This window comes from Salvia miltiorrhiza, chromosome 5 (genome assembly GCF_028751815.1).
Source record: "Salvia miltiorrhiza cultivar Shanhuang (shh) chromosome 5, IMPLAD_Smil_shh, whole genome shotgun sequence".
Classification (NCBI taxonomy): domain Eukaryota; kingdom Viridiplantae; phylum Streptophyta; class Magnoliopsida; order Lamiales; family Lamiaceae; genus Salvia; species Salvia miltiorrhiza.
In genome coordinates this window covers 39,635,332-39,662,736 of record NC_080391.1, presented here as the reverse complement: position 1 = coordinate 39,662,736, position 27,405 = coordinate 39,635,332, and the positions used below count along the sequence as shown (strand labels likewise).

Here is a 27,405-nt window from a genome sequence, read left to right as displayed (position 1 = left end):
GCTCTGTGGTCGAACCAGAGGGTCGACGAGTATATGTGGCAGGAAATCATGCTGCTCAAGGCCGCGCTTCTGGAGACGAAGGCAAAGCTGTTGCTCTGAAGCTGCTGCTGCTTAAAATCTTCGCTTCGCGACAATGTTCCCCGGAATCTACTTCCGCAACCCTCGCTTTATTTAACCGATCATCCCTTGCAAGAATTTTTAGCATTAGTATGCTCTTTATGACAAAGACTGAACAAGAACATAGTTTATTACAAGTGAGATAACAGATAAGCCAATGAAATTAGGGAATCAAGCTTGTTCTGAAGTTAATCGAGATAAGCCCTTCAATTAGTTATCATATCTTACCATCTTATATTCTATTCTTCCATCGAAATTTATCGCTTCAACTAATTCTTTGAATTAAGTAAGAACATTAGCTCTTGGGATGCAATAAAATAAAGTTTTCTCAATTTGATAAATCATCAAAACGTAACACTTGTTCAAAAATGATTACACAATATATCACATGAACAAGTAAATATTATTTAGGATTACAATTGCAATTTTGTCACTGTAAGTTGGATTAAAAATGACATGATTACTTGATGATAAAGATATATTCTAGAGTATCATTCTGCGTTTGATTTTTAGATTTCATTTTGTGTTTTTGCAGGATGGAAATTTGGATGGATGGATTGCTTTTAACTGAAATCTGCTTCAGAGTATCATTTTTTTATTGAAGATTGTAAATAACTACGCTAGCTATATGCTTAGAACACTACTTGCTTGGTTGAATAACGGATGATTTAGTTATTTGGATATATTTGACATTTTGGTTATGGATGAATGAAGTTATTTGAATGATTAAATATTTATATAATACTATATGATTTGGCTGTAGTATATGTTGTGTTTGAGGATATTGTATATTGTATAATTTGTATCTATAAAATTATAAAAACAAGAAAAAAATATGGCTGAATTCTGCATTTGAAAATACATAATGGAAATGACCGTTATGTAAAATACAAAAAAAAAAAGTTATTTTTAACGACAATAAAGTAGAGTAGATTTTTAAAATGGTCACTTTCATATTGTAAAGATAAAAAATGTCCACTAAAATAAAAAACTTAAAAAATGTCCACTGTTACCAAAATACCCTCACATTAAAAATTAAAAAAAAATGTCCACTTTACATCACCCCTTTAAAAAATCCTGCAATTCACAACCAGTGTGAATTCACAACCAAAAATTTTTGGTTGTGAATACACACTGGTTGTGAATTCACAATTCACAACCAATCGAATTCACAACTAGAATTTTTTGTTTGTGAATTCACAATCAAAATTTAATTCACAACCATATTTTTTTGGTTGTGAATTCACAACCTAAATTTAATTCACAATAAATTTTTTTTTGTTGTGAATTCAAAACCAGTCGAATTCACAAAAAAAATTTAATTCACAACCGTAAATCCTAAACCCTAAACCCTATCTAAACCCTAAACTCACTAAACCATAAACCCTAAACCTTGAACCTTAAACAATCGAACTCACAACAAGAATTTTTTGATTGTGAATTCACAAGCCTAAGCCCACTCTAAATCCTAAACCCTAAACCATAAACCCTAAAACCCTGAATTCACAATTCACAACCAGTCGAATTCACAACCAGAATTTTTTGTTTGTGAATTTACAACTGAACTGAAACACTAAACCCTAAACATGAATCCTAGTTGTGAATTATTACGATTGTGAATTCAAAACTGAACTGAAACAGTAAATTCACAACTAAACTGAAACAGTAAATTCACAACTGAACTGAACTGAAACACTAAAACCTAGTTGTGAATTATTACGATTGTGAATTCACAACTGAACTGAACTAGTCGAATTCACAATCAAAATTTAATTCACAGCCATATTTTTTTTGTTGTAAATTCACAACCAGTCGAATTCACAACCTAAATTTAATTCACAATAAGAATTTTTTGGTTCTGAATTCAAAACCAGTCGAATTCACAACAAAAATTTAATTCACAACCGAAAACCCTAAACCTTAAACTCACTCTAAACCATAAACCCTAAACCCTGAACCTTAAACAGTCGAACTCACAACAAGAATTTTTTATTGTGAATTCACAAGCCTAAGCCCACTCTAAATCCTCAAACCCTAAATCCACTCCAAACCCTAAACCCTAAAACCTAAATCCTAAACCGTAAACCCACTCTAAACCTTAAATCCTAAAACCTAAACCCTAAATCCTAAATCCACTCTAAACCCTAAACTCACTCCAAACCATAAACCCTAAACCCTGAACCTTAAGCAGTCGAACTCACAACAAGAATTTTTTGATTGTGAATTCACGAGCCTAAGCCCACTCTAAATCCTAAACCCTAAATCCACTCTAAACCCTAAACCCTAAACCGTAAACTCACTCTAAACCCTAAATCCTAAATCCACTCTAAACCCTAAACCCTAAACCCTAAAACCTAACCTAAACCCTAAACCCTACACAGTCGAATTCACAACAAGAATTTTTTGGTTGTGAATTTACAACCAAAATTTAATTCACAGCCATAATTTTTTGGTTGTGAATTCACAACCAAAATTTAATTCACAACCAGAAATTTTTAATTATGAATTCACAACCAGTCGAATTCACAACCAAATTTTTTTGGTTGTGAATTCACAATCAGTCGAATTCACAACCAAAATTTAATTCACAACAAGAATTTATTTTGGTTGTGAATTCAAGTAGTTGTGAATTTGAATTTTTAAAGTTTGAATTCACGACTAAACCTAGAATTTATTTTGGTTGTGAATTCGAGTTTTAGTTGTAAATTCATAAATTTGATTGTGAATTCAAGAATATTAAGTTGTGAATTCATAGATATGATCGTGAATTCAAGAACATTAAGTTATAAATTTATAGATCTGATTATGAATTTAAGAACATCAAATTGTGAATTCAAAAACATCAAGATGTGAATTCATACATTTAGTCGTGAATTCAAGAAATGATACAGAAACATTGCTAGCGGCAGCTCAACATTGGCTAATCCGAACGTCATGCCAGGGCACATTATCCTTCCCGCACCAAATGTGATATATTCAAAATGATTTCCCCTGTAATCCACCATATTATCCATAAATCTCTCTGGTTTAAAGCTGTGTGCATCTTCCCAACATTTGGGGTCTCTGTTCACAGATCATGCATTCACTATGATTTTGGTCTCTGCCCTTATCTCATATCCATTCACCTCGCATGTTTCGCCGCATTTTCTTGGGAGTAAAAGAGGCAGCGGCGGATGCATCCTCAGTGTCTCCTTCACTACTGCCTTCAAATACTTGAGTTGTGGAATGAGCGATTCGCCAACGAATCCCTCTTAATCAAATACCTTCCTCACCTCATGTTGTGCCTTTTCAAGGACTCTTGGATTTTTCAGCATTTCAGCCATCACCCAATCCATGGTTGTCGCTGATGTCTCGCTCCCAGCACCTAACATATCCTGCATAATTACGACTTTAATTCCATGAAAAGTACTAAAACAAGACAAAAATGAATTAGTTAATTAGAAAACTAACCACGAGAACAGACTTGATATTGTCCGTTGTAAGAGGAAGTTCAAGTCCTTCTTCCTCAACTCTGAGAAGAACATCCAACAAATCTTCATGCTCCTCCACCTTCACACCTCTATGCTGACGGACTACATCTTCAAGTATCTTATCCGCTTCTTTGTGTAAAACCATAATTCTCCTCCTCAATCCACTCACCCCTTGAAGCACTTTGACGGAAGGAAACAATTCAGCTATATCAAATCCCGCAGATATTTCAATCACTTCTTTGAGAATCGGTAGCAAAACCTCATGTTCCGTAGTGTGGTCGCCAAGTGTGGCTCGTGAAATAAGAGCGTAAGTGGAGTTGTAGAGCTCCGCCGTCAGATTGATGGAGGACCCCACCATGGACGCAATCCACCGGTTGAGATCAGCGAACACTTTCTCTTGCAGCAATCGGAACGACTGAACACGTTTGTTGCTGAGAAAATCCAAGGTGCAGAGTTTGCGGAGCTGCCTCCAGTAATCAGAGTGAGGGCTGAAGGTGATGCTGGTGCACCCATAACTGATTATCTCCGCTGCTATGATGGGAGGCCGCGACGCGAAGTTGATGTCGTGAGTTTTCATTATCTGCTTAGCAGCATCAGCTGAGGAAATGACGACAACAGATAGTTCACCAAGCTGAAGGCCCATCATGGGACCGAACTTCTACTTCTCTACTTACACTGTTCCAAAAGTGCATAGCAAAATAAGTTTTCACGTCAGTTCCAAACATGGTAGCTATCATCGTCTTGCAGCATAAAACCTCTGATTTAGTGGAGCATATTCTTGGGTCTTAGCTCAGAACCACAAAAGAATTCCACAATCTAATTCAAGAAAATGTATATATTCAATTAACTACACTCTGTGAGTCCACAAAGTAGTGCATGAATGCATGAAATTTAATATTTCTAGCTTGTGGTGTACACATCAATAAGCATGATAAACTAATAAGCACAAAGATAATTATTAATTTTTGCCAAGAAACATTAAGCTACTATCTGTGTCGTGCAGACATATAATGAATAACCATGTGTTGTGGTGAGGCAAAGAGAGAGATTAAGAATAGTTGATGTCAGATTAGAAGACAGAAATGTAATAAGTTGAGCATTCCCCCTTCATCATCAAGTTAGCCGAAAGGGAAGATATAGCTCTTTTTGAGACAAACTTTGAAACTTTTATCTTGATTATAAACCTATGCAGCCGTCAAGTGGGATATCGTATAAAGTTCTTTACAGAAAGAGTTATCTTGTGATTTGTTCAAGAAGCAAATAAACTAAGTAATTTGCTGTCATCTTTTCTTATTGCAAATTATATATCAGAAGCCAAGAATTTCACCCAAATCACCAGTTCTATTGAAGCTTGTATCAGAGCTCTGCTCGTGGGGGCGGAACCGGGCGAAGGTAGTGGAGGGCGGCGTGACTCGGTGGCGGACCAGCTCTGTAGCTGCGTGGAGGGGCTACCGGAGCTTAGATCTGAAAGACAGAGAGAGAGAGAGCCAAATCTGCGTGGAAGGGCTACCGGAGATCGAGCATGAGAAAGAGAGAGAGCCAGATCTGCGGCGTCTCCTCCTCAGAAATTAGGGTTTCAGGCGGCGACGATAGGGTTTCAGGCGGTCAATCGACGGCGCGGCAGCTACTGATTCGGAATTAATTTAGCAGTCTGGCAATCTATGTGGAAGATGTGGCTGCAATTCGGAATCGTGCGCAGCTTCTCTCCCCACTGGAATTCGTTCAAGCAAATCGCGCAATCGCGAGATTGAGATTTCGCGGCATCGTCGGAGGAGGAGGAGGCTTCGTTCCAGAACTTGAAGATCGGGATGGATCTGATGGCGGCCTCGTTGAGGCTGCGGTTCTCGAGCGGCGGGAAATAGGCAGCAGCAGGAGAAGCGGGTGTTCTTCCGCCGCGAGAAGGAGATGCGGCGCAGCAGGTCGATGCGGTGCCAGTTGAGGCAGCATTTGATGACGAATATGTAGTAGCTGACGAGGAGGATCGCAGTGGCGAGAATGCCGATGACGGTGACGGCGATGATGGGGAAGCTAGCGTGGGAAGTGTGCGCGGATGAGGCGAACAGAGAGAGGGGGGAGGAGATGAAATGAGCTATTTTAGGCTGAGGGGCATTTCCGTCATTTCAACCATAAAGTGGACAATTTTTATTATTTTTATCTTAGTGGACATTTTTTATCTTTACAATATGAAAGTGGACAGTTTTATATATTTACTCTTTAATAAAGTATATAAGAAATATATTTTATAACGGAAAAATTAGTTTTATAACGGTAAAAAAATGTTATGTTTGCTATTATACGAAAACAGTAATTAATCGTTATGTAAAATATAAAATCCGTTATGTATAGTTACAATACATAACGGAAAAAATACATTTTATAACAAATTTTATCGTTATGTATTACATTCATACAAAACGGTAATCAATGTGTTATGTATACCTCATTTACCGTTATGTATACATAGTATAGGTAACGGTATACTACCGTTATATATGAGCGCTCTCATACATAACACCACTATATAGAACGCTATTTTTGGTACATATATAACGAAAATTTACCGTTATGTATGAGCGTTTTTTTTTTTGTAGTGATTTCTGCCCAGCCCCGACACAATCAACCCCTATTTCCCCCATTCTATCTTCCCATAAATTGGCCTCATCGTCCTTGCCCACAGCTTCCTCTTTCCTGTCAAGTATCTCCAAACCCGTTTCATCACCAAAGCCAAGTTAAAACCATTCTAAATCCCTAAACCCCAGCCCTTCCTCTTTATGATCGGCACATAAATCTTTCCATTTCACCCAAGAAATTGACCCCGCGTCCACACTCCCACCCCACAAGAATTTGCGAAAAAGAGAATTAAGTGAGTTTAAAGTTGCCTTTGGAATAAGAGAGTACGAGAGTTGATAAACTGGAATAGCCGTCAAAACTAAATTTACCAGAGTAATTTGCCCAGCCAACGATAGCTTCCTCTTCCTCCATCCGTCGATTCTATTCTTCACTTTATCAATAAGGTAACTCCACTTCACCACTTTGTTGCATCCTCCACCAATTTTTAGTCCAAGGTAAGAAAAAGGACTTGAGCCAACTATGCAGTTAAGCTCTGCAGCCATTCCCTCAACTTTCATTCCCTCCACTTCGACCCCAATCAGACTACTCTTACTGAAATTCACCGCGAGTCCCGACAGGAGCTGGAACAGTTTCAAAATATGCTTCAAAGCTGCTGCGTTGCTTTCCTTGTCATCCATAATGAATATGGTGTCATCCGCGTACTGTAGATGAGAGATTCTAATTCGATCTTTACCAATCTCTGCAGGGAACACAAGCTATCTCTCCACTGCTCTGTCAATTAAAGAGTGGAGACCTTCGGCAGCAACGAGGAAGAGAAAAGGGGACAGCGGTTCCCCTTGCCGTAATCCTCTTTCAAGGCGGAATTCTCCCGAAGAAGAACCGTTAATGAGAAATCAGTTTGTATAGTTTAATAAATTTATATAGTAACATATTGTATTTATATAAAAGTAAATAGATGATCAATTTTTATTATTTCGCCACGAACCCTATTTTCGTCCGGATCAGTCATCTGCTCAAACTCATGAAAAACACACATTCTCTCTTATTTTTTAACTGAAAACCGTAACCAATAAAAACCCAAAGTAAATTCTACTCAACTTACGTTTACCTTCGATCTACATATCAGAAGTAGCTTCTCTGATGTTGTTATTCGATCTTGACCCAGATTTAACAATATGGAAAATACAATTGTAGCCATACAAATGGGCTTTAGCTAGAATAAAAGTTGGCCTATCGATCGATCCGCAAATAATAACCGATGTGGCCTAATGGAACGACAACATAAAAAATCGAGTTTCAACGAATTCTTACGTTGGTGGTAAAGAAATTTCCTTCTAGTACGATTCCCCAAAACGAAAAAAATAAATAAAAAAATTAACTGCCTCCAAGGACTACATTTCTGGTCCGTTAGCAGCTTGCAAAGACATATATGCAATTACAGATTCCACGTAAGGCAAAATTTATATCTATATATATACAGGTCAAATTTACTACATATCTTTAAGAAAAATAGGAGAAAAATTAAAAGTCAATAATGGGTTCACCAATTGTCAAATTTCTCTGAAGAGTCCAAGGCAAGTTGAAAAGCTTAGCCATGATAAACTTGAAGATTTTGTTTACATTGATGTTATGTGTTGAGCTTGAAAAGAAGAGCGTCGCTTTCATAGCCTTCGCATATGCCCGTGCCTGCCAACATTAAACAAATACACATAAATTAATTTATAGTAATGAAATAGGCCTAATTAATTGTTCAAATAACTTTTAGATTTACACGCAAAGTAACTTCGTATAGATTAGGCTCCATTTCCAACACGTTTTGTACAATTTTGACGTGTCGTAGTCTTCCTACAATAATAGATATGTTTTCTTGTGGGAAGAAAAAGCTACGCGTGGGGTAGTTTCCTTATTTTGGAACTATTTAGACAAAGTTTGATCCATCGATGAAAAATAAAAGACAAATTTAATTTGATATGATAAACCCCATACTCATTTTAATCTCATCTTATTCGCCACGTCAAATTGCTTCACATGTTCGCAGAAAATGACTTCTGATTATAAAATACACATATTCAAACAAATATACTTAAAACTGTCACAAATGGCAGTTACATATTAGGTCGTGGATATTTTATTCAAGTTATGTACATTAGTATCTGTCGCCAAGATATTCTAATTCTTGGCAAATTACCTGAGTTACGACAGCCCTTTGGATATCCGGCGGAAGTTGGACAAAATTATCAAACTTGGTCCCAATCATTATTGGAATTGCAGTCTGCGTAAAACAAAATACCCATCATCACTTACAATGAAGATATTTGCATAATATCTTTAATTTTTTTCTTCATCTTATAGATAGAATACAAATTACATTACTACTACACACCAATTAGCCCAACTCAAAAGTGGACCAAAAACCATTTTCATAAACGTAAAGTCCCATTCCTCACCAACTAGAAATTATTTAGCAAGTAATAACTTTTCATGAAGGGAGAATCGTTGTGAACGAAAAGGGTTCTAATTTCCGTGTCGTTAAGGCGTGTTTATTACTTTTGAGAAAGCAGATTTTTTTTTTTTACTTTTTTTTAGGGAAAAGTTAAAAACCCATGTTAACATAATTTTGGTACCTGATTCCACTTTCTTGCTTCACTGTACCAGCCAATCACACTGCAATTACACGGCAATATCCATATATTTAGAAAAAAAATGAATGATGAAAATGATTTCATTGAGTTGATGATGAATTATAGATTATATTTACCTGTTTAGAGTGCATCTACTGGTAAGATCAAACATGAGCAGAATAGCTACAGCATCTTTACAAGCAATTGGAACTTGGTGTAAGGACTTGCCATCACCTGAAATTGTCGACATTAATACGGATTAAAATATTAATATGTTCATTAAGTTGGTTTGATTTAGAAGATTTTACCAAAAATTGACATATAAACATACCTCCAACATCCCATATTCTGAAAGCAATCCTTGCACCTCTAATATGCAGTGTTTTATCCATTAAATTTATCCCCTTCATCCGCAAACTTTTCTTCTCTTCTTCGTCTCCAACATACTTAATCTAATTCCGAAATAATAATAATAATAATAAAAATAAAAGAAAACAAAGAAATTAAATGCCTCGGAAGAAAAAAGTTTAGAGTAATCACCACAAAAGTAGTCTTCCCAATCTCGCAATCGCCCAATATACTGATCTTCAAGGAGACTAAATCGGAGTCGCTGTCGTAGCCGCCGCTAGACGACGTCGTAGCGCCGTGGTCATCGCTGTTTCCGAAGCCGGAATCCGTAGCCTCCATTGAAGAAGAAGAAGAAGAGTTTGATGTTGTGGAGAGTCGGCGGTATCCAGCATTAGGCATCCTGACGGAGCACACGAGAATTCTCTCCCAGATAATCCGGAAGAACCTCCGGAGAACGGTGAATTTCTCAACGATGCTCCACCGGATGTTGACGTGGATGATTTTCCGGTAGAACCGAGTAATCTTTCCGGTGGAATCGTGGAATTTCTGAATAGTCATGGCTGCTAAGTGTGTTGTAATTTCTACCGCGGGGGAAGAAGGAATGGGGTTTGGAATTGTTTGTGTTGTAGTTAGTTGACAATTACACGACCTGTAATAATAGTCTTACAAGTGCTGGTGGGGTTGAGGGGTGTGGTGTGGGAGTTGTGGAAGCCCCTTTTTCATACCCAAATAAATAAATTATTTTCTTATTCAACATGGCCAGTCACATGAGTTAAAAAATGTAAATAAATCATCTTAATTCGTTTTGATCCATTATTAATTTCGATTCGATTTGGTTATAGAAACATAAAAAGAAATTTATTTCAATTTGATTTGATTTGATTTTTTATGTCATTATTTCAATTTGATTGTTAAAAATTAAAGAGGTAATTGCCCCCTTAAATACATAAACTTTCACAGAATTATAGAATTACACATCACCTTTAAATTCAGCCACACAATATATAATCTTTGAATATTTTGTGATTTTTTCCATGGCATCACAAAGGCCCAAATTCAGAAATGATGTGAACGTCGGAACGCCCACGTGGACTCGCCGGACGGTACATCAAAATGACGTCGTCCTCAATTAATAGGAAACGACATCGTTTCCTTTTATTTTCCCACATTAAACCCAATTCCCCCCCCTCCCAGCTAAGCCCTAATTTTCGTCATTTGAAAAGAGCCCTCTTCTGAAATCTCGCAAGTGAGTGCAGGGAGAGGAGAGCTTCTGAAATCGCGCGGCTGGAGCAACCATTTTCACTGGAGCCCTAAATCATGCTTTAAAGAAAGCCCTCTTAATTCCGTCGTCTTCTTCAAGGTTGAAGAGAGCAGGGATAAGGGAGCTACTATTTTCGCGTCTTATTCAATCAGTAAGTATTTCGAACAACACCATAATTACACAATGTCAACAATCGTGTTCAATCAAGTTTATTGATCAATAGCCAGCTACGTTTCAGACCTAAGGCCGAGCAGGAGTGAAGATGAGTGGAGTTCTACCATAGCCTGTTCTAAATCTGAAATTGAGGCACGAGCCATGGGAGAGTGGTACTCACTGTTGGATTTGTATACTGAAAGCAAGAACCTTTTATGCTCACTACAAGAATTCAGCTCATAGACAACATAATATAGACAACATGCTTCTAAACCTGTTGTCTATGATAATTATAGACAACTGTTTTGGAAAAACCGTTGTCTATTTAGGGCGGCCATAGACAACGGTTCTGAAAGTCGTTGTCTATGATAACTATAGACAACGGTTTTGGAAAAACGTTGTCTATTTAGGGCGATCATAGACAACGCGTCTGAAAACCGTTGTCTATTATAACTATAGACAACGGTTTTCCCAAAACCGTTGTATAGACAACGGTTTTGGAAAAACCGTTGTCTATAAAAGAAATGTTTTTTCCTACATTTTTCTCTCTCTTCTTTCACTAATTTTTTTTTACTATTTTTTTCTTTAATGTTTTTTAAGAACATCATCAAATTTAATTCATAAAAAAAATACTTAATACTACATCTTAAATTTAAGTTAATGAAAAAATATTTAATATGGTATAAAAATCATAAAAAATAAATAAATTATGAAAAAACAAAATTAAAAATATTTTATTTTTTTTCTCTTCATTAACATTTTATACCCATATTAAACATTTAAACCCAACACAAACCCAACTCCAACCCTATTCCCCTTATCTCTCCTGCGCCCCCTCCCATCTCACTATCTCTCTCTCAAAATTTCATCCCTCTTTCTCAGCCCTAGGTCCCGCCGCCACAGCCACTTTGCGCCATCGCCGGAGCCCGGCAGCTCCATCGCGGCCAACCGCCATCTTCTCCCTCCTCTCCCTTTTCTTTCTATCACTTTCTCTCTTCTCACACCCAACGCACACACCCAGATCCGCACTCAAATCAGCGGCGTGGGTGCCGCCGCTCGTCCTTCCCGGCAAAGCAACGGCGATAAGCCGCTGACACGCCTGGCTCTCCCTTCTCTCTCTCGGCGGCATCACCGCCTCATCTCCTTTACCCCTCTGACTAAGATCGGCGACGGTGAGAGCCTCCACCGTCTGAGCCCTAGCCCCAATCACGGCTTCCACAGAATCCGCCGCCGTTAGCCACGCCGCCTCCCCCTCCTGACTCCTACCGACGACACTAGCATCGCCGTCCTCACTCTCCTCTCCCCCAGATCTGACAAAATCTCTCTCTCTTTCCAACAAACTTCGGTGGACGACAGCAGCCCTCCTCCGGCCACCGCCACCGCTCGTTCTCCCCTTCAAATCTTCAACCGACAGCAGCAGAGTCGCGGCCGCCGCCGTCCGTCTGCCTTGGTAAAAACCCTAATTTTCTTTAGTTTCTAATTCCTTTCATTTCGTTCCCCTTTTTGTTTAAAAACTGAAATTCTCTTCTCATTTCCCTCTTTGGCAGATCGAAAACCACCGCGGTTCCGCTGCCGCCATCATCGCCGAACTCGACCCAGACTCCCAGAATACAAATCTCAGCCCAAAAGTAAAAGTATCAAGATTCAAATGCTGGATAAAATTTGTGATGTTGGATGAAATTTATTTGAATGTAATAATGGATTAATGATGTTTGAATGAAGATTCAAATGTTGGATGAAATTTGTGATGTTGGATGAAATTTGTTTGAATGTAATATTGGATTAATAATGTTTGAATGAATGTATGGATTTTTATTATTAATATATGTATTTTTAGTTTTCTATTATGAGTTTTTAGTATTGGTAAACATATATTTAAAAAATCAGAAAATATAAATAAATTATAAAAAAAATATTTTAAAAATCATTGTCTATATTAGAATAGACAACGGTTTTTTGAACGTTGTCTATCAGAGAATAGACAACTGGTTTCCGACCGTTGTCTATTAGAGAATAGACAACGGTCAGAAAACCGTTGTCTATGACCGCCCTCCAATTGACAATACTCTCATTTACAACAGTTGATTTTCTAATAGACAATGGGTTTTGTCCGTTGTCTATTGGCATTTTTCTTGTAGTGGCTTGTATACAATGATTCCTATGTTCACTATTTAATCTCCTATCTGATTGTGTTCATGATTGCATATGTATGTTCCTTATCTCTATATAAGTAGATTATATGGTGTGTTGTAGATCACAGAAGACCATATAATTGGAATAACCTTAAGAGATATAAAATGATCACAGCCGAGATGACTCTAGGACGAGTCATTGGTTTAGGCTGCAGTATATATGGAAGGAGTTTGTCTTGACTACTTGTCTATACTGGTACGTCATAACGTATTGATAGGATCACAGTGAGATGTATTATTCTCTCTGACATAAGTGAAGAATCAAGATCTCGGTGACTTAATAGAATCTTAATACTAATAAGATTTCAAATATATATCTTGATTCGTATATCACTTTGATTTACTATGGGTGAGAGTTATATAGTAACTTGAGTACTCTGTATCTTGGGTGATAGCGGTCAATATATGATATTTGATTATCTGTATTAGTACCCGTATCCGGTATAGGATAATGACATCCCCTTAAGGAGATCAATAAGGTTTATTACGTTAAACCCTGCAGGTTGATTAAGTTCAGACGCAATAATAAAGTTTGAGTGGTACTACTTAAGGATTACAAAGAGATTAATTAATTTAAGCTGTCAGAGCTCTAATTAATTAATGGATGTCAGATATTTTAAATACGGGGATTTAATAAGTCTAAATACAAGTCCCGACTCATCACCGACAATAAAGGGGTAAGTCAGTATTGATTCTCTAGTGGAATGAATTAATACTTATGAATTAATTATGATCTGGGCTGATCATAGAAATTAATTCATTTGAGGCCCATCTTTATTCCTTGTATCTGGTCCCTGGATTGGCCCAAAGTCTCCCATGCCCTAGCTGGAGAATTCGCCCATCACAGTTCTGGCGCCCCAAGGACTGTATTTTGTCTTTAAATACAGCTGTCCGCTCTCAGGAAAAATACACACGCTTTCAGGGTTTTTTAGAGAGCAGCACGGGAGGCGCAAACTTGAGAAGGCCGATTCTCTCTTAGGAACTTTCACAGCTCGTTGTCCATCCAACGGTGAAAGCTGAGCGGGATACAGTTCAGAAGGTCAGAGCTGGAGTCATTCAACTCAATCATCGACAGCCTCTGCATACAATTCTCAAGTAAGTAATTTTAACTCCTATATGCAGCGTTTAAATTCATAGGAGCATGTCAGGAATTAATCGTTGTATGGCGAAATAAGATATCCAAGAAACGATCTCGTTGGGGCTATAATCCTTCAATTGGTATCAGAGCCTGGATTGTTTTTCTTGGCTCTGTCAGTTAATTCGCGTACGATTAATAATATGCGTTGTTTTTGTTTTTGCTGCTGCTGTTCTTCGTGGTCTGTTGATTCGTGGGGTACGTTGTTTCGACGTTGTAATCATTTTTCCACCATGAGAAAATCCGTGGTTAGATTAGAATTTTAATTGTTGTAATTGTTTTTCGGATGTAATCTGTAATTCTGGGTCAAACGAGACACAAACGACGACGTTCAAACCTTGAACGAAGAACAGGTTTTGGAGTTGATAAACAGATTTCCGTCTGCACTGCATTCTATTCTGGTCGGAGTCTGCTCTGGCGGATGATCGGAGTCTGCTCTGGCGGGATGATCGAGTCTGCTCTGGCGGGATGATCGAGTCTGCTCTGGCGGGATGATGGAGCTCCGCTCTGGCGGATGATCGGATTCTGCGCTGGCAGTTAGCTCTGCTCTGCCTCTGAGCTCTGCTCTACCTTCGAGCTCTGTTTTGGCTGTGAGCTCTGGTCTGCCTTTGAGTTTTGCTCTGGCAGTTAGCTCTGGTCTGCCTTTGAGCTCTGCTCTGGCAGTTAGCTCTGCTCTGCCTTGGAGCTCTGCTTTGGCAGTGAGCTCTGCTCTGCCTTGGAGCTCTGCTCTGGCAGTGAGCTCTGCTCTGCCTTTGAGCTTTGCTCTGGCAGTTAGCTCTGCTCTGGCTGCGAGCTCTGCTCTGGCTGCGACCTCTGCTCTGCCAGTGAACTATGCTCTGGCTTTGAGCGGTCTCTGCTCTGGCCAGAAGCTGGTGCTGATCTGCTTTTGCCAAGGTTGCGGAGGAAGTAGCGCACGTATCTAGAAGCTAACCCTAGGGGTTCCAAACCCTAGTTTATCAAAGACGGGCCTGACGGAGCTGCTTGGGCCGAGTTTTACGTTTTTGAGCTTTTCTTTTCTGTTTTAAATGTAATAGATTAGTTTTAGGATTCCACGAATGGGTCACGGAGAACTTTATTTATTTTATTATGTTCTTTACATGTCGTGGTGTTAATCCTTTATGCTCTTTGCATACTGTTTTTGTCTTTGCTTGTTAATATGTGTTTATTAACTGCGCTTAGACAAGCATGCTAGGTTTATCGTTTTCTTAAGCATGTTTTTTTTTTTAGAATTCTGTGAGCATGTTTTACGTGTTGCGTTCTAGAAGAGCATGTTTAGGATTATGTGTTGAGCATGATCAAACCTTTTGAAATAAAAAGACTAAGCTGTTTTAATAATTTTTATGGTGTTTAAAAATTATTTTAGACCTCCACATGCGGTCTCAAGACAAAGTGATTGAGAATATGAGTAAACGTCCACACGATCGTGGCTTACTTCATGTTTGATTTCACAAGTTTGTTAAGTTGAGATTTCTATTAAAAGTATTTAAATCCATTTAAGTAGTGGGAGTTATGCGGTAAACGTCCACACGATCGTGGCTTACTCGTAGATTTTCATAAGTACTTTAGAGGATGGATTTTAAATAAGATAACCAAGAGGTTATATTGAAAGTGGTATGGTCCTAGTGAGTATGCCAATTTCGAGAATTTAAATGTCAAGGTTAAATTGTGGTCGCTGCTTAGATATCATTTCAAGTACAATGTATAACTCCCCATCGGAGTCCCTTCTTGAATATGATATGGTCTAGTTAAGGTCCAACTATTAATTTCCTTTGTCAAAAGGTTAAGTTGACATGGATTGAAATTAAACGACTAGGTAAATAGTCTAGTTGAGGGATTCATGTGTAAACGTCCACACGATCGTGGCTTACTCGTGAGATTCCTTGGACAATTGGAGGTTTCATTAATATTGTTTTATCAAAAGGTTACAATATTTTTGTTACGAATTATGTGCTTCATGTTCTTACATGTTTATTTTGTTTTACATTCAGATATGTCTGTGTCTCCGGTGAATCGTGAATGAACGGGTGAAGGTTTAATCGGTGAATTATTATTAAATCATGAATTATACCTAGTGTTTGATCGGGAAAAGTGAGAGAGAATAGTTGAATTACTGAAAACACAAGTGCAGTTGCTGTTGTATTCAAAAGTAGTGAGAGCGTGTGTTTCAAAACACGAATGCATGGGTATTTATAGATTACATGCTAGGGGTAAAATAGTAATTTCGCTTCTAAAAACATGCTCTCCGCGTGGTCGGGGGCATAGTGGTAAATTTTCTCACAGACGGGCGATTCCTCTGCTTTGGCGCATGGGCAAATCGCCTTTCTGTTCTTCTAGTGACTTCTCTGGTGAGAGCCGTCCCTCTGACGAGAACCATTTCTCTGGCGAGCGTCATTTCTCTGGCGAGAGCCATTTCTCTGGCGAGTGTCATTTCTCTGGTGACGCCCGTTCCTCTGCTCTACATATATTACTCCTCATCAGCTACTCCCCCCTCTGGTCTGACTAGTTTGCTCTGGGGCAGAGTAACTAGTCAGAGTGTTCGCCCGCGTGGCTGACGTCATCGGCATTAAATGCCCGCCCTTTTACAGTGCACTTTTCCGCATCTCGAGATTACTTTTTAACCTTTGCGTCTTTTCATCTCTCCGTAGAAATCCTTGACCGTCGATTGTTTCCTCGGTGCCACGTGTCGTTCATCCCGCTATTTGGTGGTTACCCGCGTACGTTATACTTAGGCGGTTCAAATTCTTTCACTATTCATCTTCTTCATTTTCACTTCGTGTTTTTTCACTTATCCTCTCGATTTCCGACGATCTTCCTCCTCCACTAAGATCAATACATTGGAGAAAGTTTTCTCCCACTTATACTGAAAGTTTTCTCTAAGTGGGTGGCATCAACCGCAATCCCATCCCTCGAGCATGCTTCTCGTAGGCTTTTTGCGGCAAGCTCTTCGTGAAAGGGTCAGCTAAGTTCTCCAATGTATTGATCTTCTCAACTAGCACATCTCCTCTGCTTACGATTTCTCGTATGATGTTGTACTTTCTCTCTATGTGTTTGGTTGCCTTGTGGCTCCTAGGTTCCTTAGAATTTGCCACTGCACCCGAATTATCACAATAAATTATGATACTCTTAGGCAAATTAGGTACCATTCCTAGATCCAAGAGGTAATTCTGGAACCATACAACCTCTTTAGCAGCTTCAGAAGCAGCTACATATTCGGCTTCCATGGTGGAATCTGCAATACATTTCTGCTTTGCACTCCGCCATGATATGGCTCCACCTCCCAAGGTAAACACATATCCAGAGGTAGATCTCTTCTCATCCCGGTCAGCCTGGAAATCCGAATCGGTATAACCCAAAGGAGTTAGACTGTCTGATTGGTAAACTAGCCTATAATCCCGAGTCCTTTTCAGGTACTTGAGAATATGCTTTATCGCAGTCCAGTGTCCTGGTCCAGGGTTCGACTTATATCTAGCAACCATGCCAACGACATAGCAAATATCAGGTCTCGTGTAAAGCATTGCATACATGAGGCTACCTACAGCGGAAGCATATGGTACCTTCCTCATTTCCTCGACCTCACTAGGCGTCTTAGGACACATGTCCTTAGACAGAGGAATGCCATGTCTGAAAGGTAGCAAGCCTTTCTTGGCAGTTTGTATGCTAAAACGAGCAATCACAGTATCAATGTAGGACGCTTGAGACAAGCTCAACATCCTTTTCTGGCGATCACGAACAACCTTGATCCCCAGGATGTACGCTGCATCTCCTAAGTCCTTCATTTGAAACTGTTCGGATAACCACTTCGTTATGTCTGATAATAGCTCAACATTGTTGCCAATGAGGAGGATATCATCTACATAAAGTGCAAGGAAAACCACATCGCCATTGTCATCTAAACGGTATACGCAACTTTCGTTTTCACAACGAGTAAATCCATAGGATTTAATAACCTCGTCAAAACGCTTGTTCCATGACCTCGAAGCTTGCTTAAGTCCATAAATGGACTTCTTCAGCTTCCATACAAGATGCTCTTCGCCCTTTTTCACAAACCCTTCGGTTTGCTGCATATAGATGTCCCTTCCTTCTTCAAGGAAATCGTTTAGAAAAGCGGTTTTGATATCCATTTGCCAAACCTCAAGGTTCATGTGGGCTGGTATGGCAAGGAGTATTCGAATAGATTTAAGCATGGCAACCGGCGAAAAGGTTTCATCATAATCTATACCCTGTTCCTGGGTATATCCTTTCGCCACCAGTCTAGCTTTAAAAGCTGCGACTTCGCCATCCGAATCTCTCTTTCTCTTGTATACCCACCTACTACCTATAGCTAAAGAGCCATCTGGCAGTTCAGTTTTCTCGTATACATCCATAGCAGTCATGGATTCTATTTCAGAAACCATGGCGTCGTACCAAGAATCTGCATCTATATCTTTCATCACTTGTCTAAAGTTATCAGGGTTGATATCCTTTTGTTCATCAACAGGGAGAAGATCCGAAGTCTCTCCCAAGAACATAAATCGATCGGGTTGTATTACAACCCTCCCACTACGACGAAGCGGTGGTGGTACAGCTGTGACAATGGTTTGTGCAGTATCATGTGGTGCATTCACTTGCACACTTGGCTGGGGTGATGGAATCGCCTGTCCATTGCCTTCGATTTCTTTAAGGAAAATCTCGAACTTTGACTTGTGTTTATCTATATAATCCTGTTCCAAGTATCGTGCGTTGGTGCTAACAACCACTTTCTGATCCTTAGGATTATAAAAATAACCACCTTTCATTTCTTTTGGATATCCTACAAACAGCATTACTTCGCATCTAGGATCCAACTTCTTTGCCTCTTTGTCAAGCACGTATGCAGGACAACCCCATATCCTCACATGACTCAGGCTAGGTTTTCGCCCTGACCATAGTTCAATGGGAGTCTTAGGTACAGATTTGGACGGTACTAGATTCAGCATGTAAGCCGCTGTTTGTTGGAATAAATGGCTTTATTAGTCCATAATTACTTTGTAATTAATGGAATTAAATGGTATATTTGGAATCTACATTTTGAGTAGATTAATTTGGTATATTTACTTGTTCAAATCTATTAAGAATTGAATGAGTAATTAATGCCCAAAGATAGCCATTGAAGATGGAAATGTGGAGTGTCATCCCACATTGGAGAAATAAAGAAGTTGAAAGCTATTTATAAAGTGCTCTCCACCATAAAGGAACAATCAAGTGTGCTCCTCTATGGTGGACCTTATGGTGCACCCAAATGGGTTTTTGACTTAGTCTTTTAAGGCTAAAACTCAAATTCCTACGAGGAAGGTGCGAAGCACCTTCCGAGGCCGAGGCCGAGCACGTGCACGTGCACGTCGCACTTGTCGCAATGGGCGCTTTGTAGGCGCACTTTGCACTTAGCTCGTTCGCGACGTCGTCGCGAGGAGCTTTGAGGAGCCTTTAGTTTTGACAACTGAAACGGTGGCTCGTGTGACGTGGACCATGTGGCTCGGTGACCTCTTCATCGCACCCTTCCTACTCCTATAAATACAGCCCTGCAGAATGAGATTAAAGACACCAACAATTAATTCAGATAATTAATTCGTTCATTCTATCTTCTAGTTCATACTCAAGTCCCGAGTATTCTGTAGTTCGCCGGAAGTTCGAGTTCCTAGTACAAGGTCTCGTACTCATTCAAACCGTTGTATCTTGGGGACATTTGCCATCGAACCGTGTGTACTGTGCGGGGCAATTTTGTCTTACGGAGAAAGAGTCCAACTCTTGCCTCGGTTCCTACATTCACATCGTTACTCTGTCCGCATTTCTACACTCCTCAATAACACTGTTTCCAAGGCATATCCCCAAAATGAAATAGGCAACGATGCATAACTCATCATCGATCGCACCATTTCCAAAAGAGTTCTATTTCTTCTCTCCGCTACACCATTCTGTTGGGGAGTGCCAGGTGCAGTCAATTTGGGATGTAATCCCAGAATCTGACAAGTATTGCAGGAATTCATTTCCGAGGTATTCGCCACCGCGATCAGACCGCAATGACTTGATAGATTTACCCAATCTCTTATCCACTTCCGCCTTGAATTCTTTAAATTTCTCAAAGCATTCAGACTTGCGTTGAAGTAGGTAAATGTACCCATATCTTGAGTAATCGTCAATGAAAGTGACAAAATACTCATACCCTCCACGAGCCTTTGTGGACATCGGTCCACACAAGTCAGAGTGAATCAATTCTAACACATGCGAGGCCCTATTCCCCTTAGCCTTAAAAGGCCTTGCCGTCATCTTTCCTTCTATACAGGATTCGCAGGTTCTAAATGGAACAGCTTGAAAGTCTTTCAAGATTCCATTTGAAACGAGCCTTTGGATCCTGTTTAGATTGATGTGGCCTAACCTTAGGTGCCATGCATGCGTATATTGTTCATGAGAATAATATTTCCTCTTATTCGGATTAGGACAGATTTGTGATGTAGATGCAACATGGACAGAATTTTTAATTGGACATGTAATAGTATAGAGAGAGTTATTCAAAATTCCAGAACAAATAGTCATGTTTTTTTTCATGATAGAGACACCTCTAGCAAAAGTAACAGAATATCCATCCAAAAACAATTTTGAAACAGAAATTATGTTCCGCCGAAAATCCGGCACATATAAAATATCTGTCAATACTAAAATGTCATCACCAAAACATAAAGATAAGTCTCCAATAGCAACAGCTGCGACCTTCGACGCATTGCCCATGGAGATGGTGATCTCGTCACTTTCCAACTGCCTTGTCGGCTTGAAGCCCTGCAAGGTGTAACAAACATGATCAGTTGCCCCCGTATCCACTACCCATGAATGAGTAGAAAACGAAGCTAAACATGTCTCAGTTACTAGAACTTGTGACGTACCTAGTCCCTTTGCCTTGAGCATCGGACAATCTTTCTTCCAATGCCCAGTCTTGCCACACTTGAAGCACTTTCCCTTTGCCGTTGGCTTCTTCACGCCGCCGGTAGGGCCGTCCACTTTGGCTTTGCCTCTCCCACTAGCTTCGTTGTCATTCTTGCCCTTTGAACCTTTCCACTTCTTTTTCCCGCCTTTCGACGAAGAAGCAGATCCCTTGGCAACGACAAGAACCTCTTTCCTACTGCCCATGACTCCCTCCGCCGTAACTAGAGCATTCAACAACTCATTAAGAGTATAGTTGGCCTTGCTCATAATGACATTGAGACGGAAATTCTCTGTAATACCCCGTATATTTATATAATATTTTTATTAGTATTTATATTTTTGTTAAAGGAATTAAATTGCTTGAGATGCTATTTAATTATTTGAGTATTATTTACTAATGAGTTTATTGGTTTAGTAATTAAGATTTATTACTAAATCAATAGTGTGAATAATATGAGAGTATTTAATTTTATTTTCTTGAAGATGAATAATTGTTGATAGATAGCTTCATTCAATTTTGTGATTGGAAAATATTTATTTAAGTGTATTTCTAGAAGAATTTCTTTTAGTTATAAATTGATGTTTTTATATTATCTACTAAATTAAGATTATATATATATGTTAATATCTTGCTTGGTTTCCAAATGGGCCGAGTTTTAGTGGCCACCAATTGGGTTTTTAATTCAATTGGATCAAATGAGTTTTTATAAGATTTGTTTTTAATGCACAACTTCCAAAAAAAGAGCATAGCTAAATATAGGTATTAGAATTTAGAAATCTCATTCCCTTGCTCTACACCTACACTGCCGATTTTCTTCCCCAAGAAGAGAACCACCCTTTTTCCTCTTCCAAGTTTAATTTTGCAGAGAATTCAAGTAGTAGCTGCAATACCTTGTATTATAAAGGTGAATTTCTTCGATTCTCTGTTTTCCTACAAGTATAGCATGAAGAAAATTATATTTTGGATTCTAGGGTTTTTCGAAAATTTGGGGATTTTATTCTAGAGTTGAAATATGACTTCAATATTGATATATATTATGTTTCTGATGATTCCTAAGCATGATTGTGGTGGTCAGTAATTGTTAGTTGATTTTGGATTTTTCTCAAGTTAGTGTAAACCCTAGGTTTGAGTTCGAAAATTCTGGTTATGTTCTTGAATAAATGAGTTTATATATGTGTTCTTGAGCTGGAATTATGTTATATATGAGTATATTATGAGTTTGCACTATATGGTTGTGAGATTGATTTTGTTAGAGTAGGGGAAATTAGGGCTTTGACTTGAGAAGGTTTATATGCTATTGTTTGATGGAGATATGTATACTATAATGTGATTTTATTAATTATTGAGGTTAGAACAGCCCTACTATCCAATTCTTTTGTAAAGCTCTGTTGTATAAACAGTAGGGAGGTGATAAAGTTGTTATTTTTATGCATATAGTTGAGATTAGTAGCATTGATTGAGTTTAATTTTAGCTCATTGAGGTTTCTTTTTAAAGAGATTGAGGAGATTGATAAAGTTAGTTTTTTAAACTAAATATGTATCTATTCATTGAGAATTGACAAATATCTATGAGCTTATTCTTTTTCTTATTGAGTTAAGAGGACTGAGTGATGTTATTGTGTTGATGATGTGATGTGAGGAAATGTTAGGGTAGTAGGTGAATAGCAAGTATGAGTTATTGTTGTTATATATTATATATTATATATATATATATATATTTTTTTCCTTACTTATTTTTCTTACAAAAAAATCTTTATCTATTTAAAGGTTCCGGCTAGGAACGAGCCCGACACTAGAGTACGAAGTAAGAGAAACATATCAGGTGGGCTTACTAACTCAAGAAACAAAGATGCATACTTATATATATAAAGTTTAAGTGTATGCATTTATTTTCAAATTGTTGACTTGCCAATGTTTAAGATTTGTATGATACCACCTACATAGAAGAACGAATTCGGGTCCTGAGCGAGTCAGGATTTGTGTACACAGAGTGACGGTTAACCTTGAGTTAGCTTGTCGTTACGTTTGGGAAGGAGGCCTACTTCTCAACGTGTTTATTGAGACTAGTAGATATGGTACATACTTATATGAGAACTTAGTCTGCGCAGACACTTTCAAATACTATGTAAAAACAGTTTAGCAAACACAGGTTGCTTCAGAAAATCCCTTGTGTATTGCTTAAAGTGGCAAGTTCAATATATAGCATTATCATGCAGAGTTTTAAATGTTTTCGGCATATGTTCACTGAGTGCTTGTGGTACTCAGCCCTACATATCTTTCTAAATGTGCAGGTTAAGTTTGGATGAAGATAGAAGTGTGCTGAGCTGGAGCTTTTGTTATGTAAATAGTAATAGGCTCAGGATGTTATGTCTTCATACATAACGTCCAATGATGTACTCCGCTGCAACACTTTATTTCTCTTATCACTTTTGACGTGTTGTAGAATGTTTGAAAGCCTTAACCTGTATATGAGCCTGATAAATCTTGGTTATGATATGTATTTGGTTTAAACTTCTTTTGTTAAAGGTTGGTGGTTATATATGTGAGTTAATTATTTATTATCTTAGTTTCCTTTCAATTACTTTCCATCTCTCGTTCTCCACCCTAGTCGTACGATACTTGGTTTAGCTATCTTTCTCCTAGGCCGGGCTGCGACAAAGTGGTATCAGAGCAGGCTCTTTGCTCTGAGCCTAATTTATTTTGAGTTTAGTCTAGATTGTATCTCTAGACTACTAGAATATTAATGATGACTGCTCAGCGCGCACACCATCTCATCCAGCTTAATCAGGTATGAGTTTAAATTATTTTCTTCCTTTTGGTAAAAATTATGATGTGATTTAAAGAGTTTGAGTTACTGATAAATGAAATGATGGATGATGCTATTTATGAAATTCTTGGAGTGATGTTTCAGTTCAGAATGGATATGAATTTTATTACATGAATTATGAGATTGTTTTGGATTATTGTTCATTTCAAACTTGTTATGATTTTGTAAGTAAGATAATGTCTAATTATTCAAGTATGTGTTATTTGAGTGATCTATTTCATGATTTGGGAGATTTATTAGGAGTTAGTTTTTATGAGTATTATGTTAAGCTAAGTTGTAAAGGTTATATTGGGCAGGATGGCTCGTACCCTACGTACCGCGAGGAAGAGAGTTAGTGCTAGAGCGACACATGATGAGATCCGTCGGGAGTACCTTCACTATGGCATGTGCTGGAGAGACACATTGGGGGAATTTCTTGCCCACTTCCACGAGCACTGGTTGGCAGCTTGCATGTATGGGATCTCCTCGTATGATGGCATTATTCGACTGTCGACTCTACTTCCATCCGACTGGAAGGGTTGGGCGACCTCCATTGCCTCAGACTACTTATACCATTATGGTGAGGAGTACGACCTGTATGTAGATTTTCCAGGTTTCGTAGCCGCGGTTAGTAATCAGTATTACCGCTATGGGGAAGCTCCTTATGGACCATACACATTACCAGGAGACTACATCCAAGCTGGAGGAGGAATTGCCGATTTCTTACCACGAGATGACCATGCTCCGTATGTGCCGCCCGAGCTAGTTCGGGTGGCCCCACTCCTCAAGTTTGACACTGATGACGAGATAGCTGCTCTACTTCGTTCTCCTACACCGATCTACCTAGTGACTTCCTCGGATAGTGAGACAACTCCTCAACAAACACTCACATCCAACCGTACCACCCTTGGAATCCGCACCCACGATGAGTTTGAAGCTGGACCTTCCAGACCACCTGGTGTACCTCGAGACCATGGGGATTATCCCGAGATGCAGCGAACTGTTGGAACCATACGTCGAGAGCCGATAGATCTAAATAAAGCGGATGTGGTGGTCGATTCGGATGATTCACACGAGGCAGAGACACACAGTCAGACGATACGTGTGTTCTTGAGAAGGGATTCTGCAGGTAAGGGTGTGAGAGTTCACGAGGTTCCACGACATGAGGGTGAGACAGAGTCGGAGCCTAGCGAGTCCAGTGCAGCATGAGCAGATGTTAGCTACTCTTTGATGATGGTTAGATAGGAGGTGTAGTAACTTTATGTATGTACATAGATGTATATAGCTATGTGTGGTGTGTAGATGTATATATGTGTTTTGATGATACGGATGCAGAGTCTAGCAGACTGCACCGTGGTGCACCGTGGTATAGTACAAGTTGTGATGTTTATACAGTAGAACATCAAGATTAGTACTAGGGATTTTTGCTGTACATATCTCTGCTATTTTGTAAAAGTCCTCCGAGGAGGCAGCTTTTACCTGATGATATATGATGATGACCTACGCGGTCATTTAGCAAATTTCATGAGTTACTATTTGTTGAGTTAAATGTGAATTGCTTAAGTATGAGTTATTTTGCAATGATGATGTATTTAATATAGACTTTGTGCATTGAAAATAGAATGCCGCCTAAAAGAAGAAATTGAGAACTAGCAGGTGTATATGATCAGGAACCTACACCACCTCCATTTCCACCACCTGAAAGGAGAATAGAAGAACTTTTTCTTCGTCAGAACCCACCTACTTTTAGTGGGACAGGAAATCCGGTAGAAGCTGAGGAATGGATCCGATCTATGGAGCGAATCTTTCGTTTCCTAAGGTGTAATGATCAAGAACGTCTTTTATGCACATCGTTTCAACTAAAAGGCTCAGCTGACTACTGGTGGGAGGCTAGGCAAAAGACTTATACTCCGGAACAAATGGAGAATTTAACTTGGGAGCAATTCAAAACTGCTCTTGTTGACAAATACATTCCCCGGAGTTATCGTAAGCAAAAGGAAATGGAATTTACTAATTTGAAGCAAGGAAAGAAGACTGTTGCAGAGTATGACCGTGAATTCTGCGACTTAGCTCGTTATGCTCCATATAAAGTAGACACAGATGAAAAGATGTCTGAACTTTTCTGTGCTGGACTGAGACAAGATATCCGAGTAATATTGGCAAGTCAAGATACTTTAACTTATGCCGAAGCTCTGAATAGGGCACTTGACATGGAATTAGCTATGCAGCCCGAGAAGGCATCTCAAGCACCAGAACCACCTCAGTACCAGGCAAAGCCACGAGCGCCTATGAATCCACCTTTTGCTAATCAAAATTCAACTCATAAAGGAAAAAGAAATTGGGAATATCAAAATCAGCCCAACAGGAGGATATGGCAAGGACCAGGTCAGCAACAATTCTCTGGAAATGTCAAACCACCTTTAGGACAACAGGGAATTCCACCGTGTTCCAAATGCAATAAAATGCATACTAGAATTTGTAAGGCTGGTAGTAATAGCTGCTATACATGTGGACAAGCGGGGCATTTCTCGAACCAATGCCCAAATAAGCAACGAGGTAATAGAGGGGGAAGACCGTACCCTAACCCAACTCCAAATCTAAAAGCTATGGAGGGAAATTTTCCACCGCCACAACAACAACATCCACCACAGCAACAACAACAACAACCACAGAAGCAGCCACTGAATCAACAACAACACCAATGAATTTTTGCCCTAGAGCAGAAACCTTTTGAGAAGAACCAAGGTAATCTGGCAGGTATGGGTCAATTAAAGGGTGTGCCTATCATCGTGTTATTTGATACTGGTGCCTCGCATTCATTCATATCATATGCCTGCGTAGATACCTTTGAGCTTAATGTAGAACAAGATAAAAATAAAATGGGGGTAATGACTCCTCTAGGCAAAGGTATCACAACTAAGAACACTTGTCCTAACTTAGACTTTGAGTTAGGTCCCCTTAAGATGACAGCGAAATGTTTGCATTTAATGCCGATGTGGGACGTGGACATTATTCTTGGAATGGATTGGTTGACGGAAAATTATGCGACAATTCGATGCGAAAGAAGAGAAATTTGTTTCCAACCACCAGGAAAAGAACCTACTTGCTTCTACGGCATGGAAAAGCAAAAGAGGAAAACACCTGTTGTATTATCAGCAATGCAAACCGTGAAGTTGTTACGGGATAGGGAGAATGTAGCATACTTGGTCTATTTGAATAAAGAAGTAAAATTAGAAATGAGCATTGATGATGTACCAGTAGTGTGGGAGTATAAAGACGTTTTTCCAGAAGCTTTGTCGGGTTTGCCACCGGATAGACAAGTGGAATTTACTATTGATCTCGAACCTGGCGCTGCTCCGATATCCAAAGCACCGTACAGAATGGCTCCGAAAGAATTGCAGGAATTAAAAATTCAACTGCAAGAACTTCTTGATCTAGGATTCATTCGACCAAGCGTGTCTCCGTGGGAAGCACCAGTCTTGTTTGTCAAGAAAAAGGACGGTACATTGAGGATGTGTATTGATTACCGGGAGTTGAATAAACTCACGTTAAAGAACAAATACCCTCTGCCAAGAATAGACGACTTGTTTGATCAGCTTAGAGGAGCAAGTGTCTTTTCAAAAATGGATTTGAGATATGGATATCACCAATTGAAGGTACGACGAGATGATATCCCTAAAACTGCTTTTCGAACAAGGTATGAGCACTATGAATTCGTAGTAATGCCTTTTGGGTTAACCAATGCCCCAACAGTGTTCATGGACCTTATGAACCGTGTGTTTCACACATATTTGGAT

At 39.1% G+C, this 27,405-nt stretch overlaps 3 protein-coding genes across 3 annotated transcripts; 1 reads left to right on the top strand and 2 right to left on the bottom strand.

Annotated features, from left to right (window-relative positions):
• Positions 1–3,080: 3,080 nt before the first annotated feature.
• LOC131024381 (salviol synthase-like) lies at positions 3,081–4,241 on the bottom strand. The gene is made up of 2 exons (XM_057953883.1): positions 3,568–4,241; positions 3,081–3,491 (listed from the first exon to the last, which is right to left on the bottom strand). Exons 1-2 carry the CDS (start codon positions 4,231–4,233, stop codon positions 3,369–3,371), a joined length of 789 nt encoding a protein of 262 aa, XP_057809866.1. The 5' UTR covers positions 4,234–4,241; the 3' UTR covers positions 3,081–3,368.
• Positions 4,242–7,474: 3,233 nt separating this feature from the next.
• Positions 7,475–9,835, bottom strand: LOC131024380 (septum-promoting GTP-binding protein 1-like). Its single transcript, XM_057953882.1, has 6 exons — positions 9,320–9,835; positions 9,111–9,231; positions 8,917–9,013; positions 8,783–8,822; positions 8,347–8,430; positions 7,475–7,844 (listed from the first exon to the last, which is right to left on the bottom strand). Exons 1-6 carry the CDS (start codon positions 9,683–9,685, stop codon positions 7,680–7,682), a joined length of 873 nt encoding a protein of 290 aa, XP_057809865.1. The 5' UTR covers positions 9,686–9,835; the 3' UTR covers positions 7,475–7,679.
• Positions 9,836–22,507: 12,672 nt separating this feature from the next.
• On the top strand, positions 22,508–24,817 carry LOC131025913 (uncharacterized). The gene is made up of 2 exons (XM_057955691.1): positions 22,508–22,624; positions 23,926–24,817. The coding sequence occupies exon 2, from the start codon at positions 23,927–23,929 to the stop codon at positions 24,815–24,817; it is 891 nt and encodes a 296-aa protein (XP_057811674.1). The 5' UTR covers positions 22,508–22,624; position 23,926.
• Positions 24,818–27,405: the final 2,588 nt, after the last annotated feature.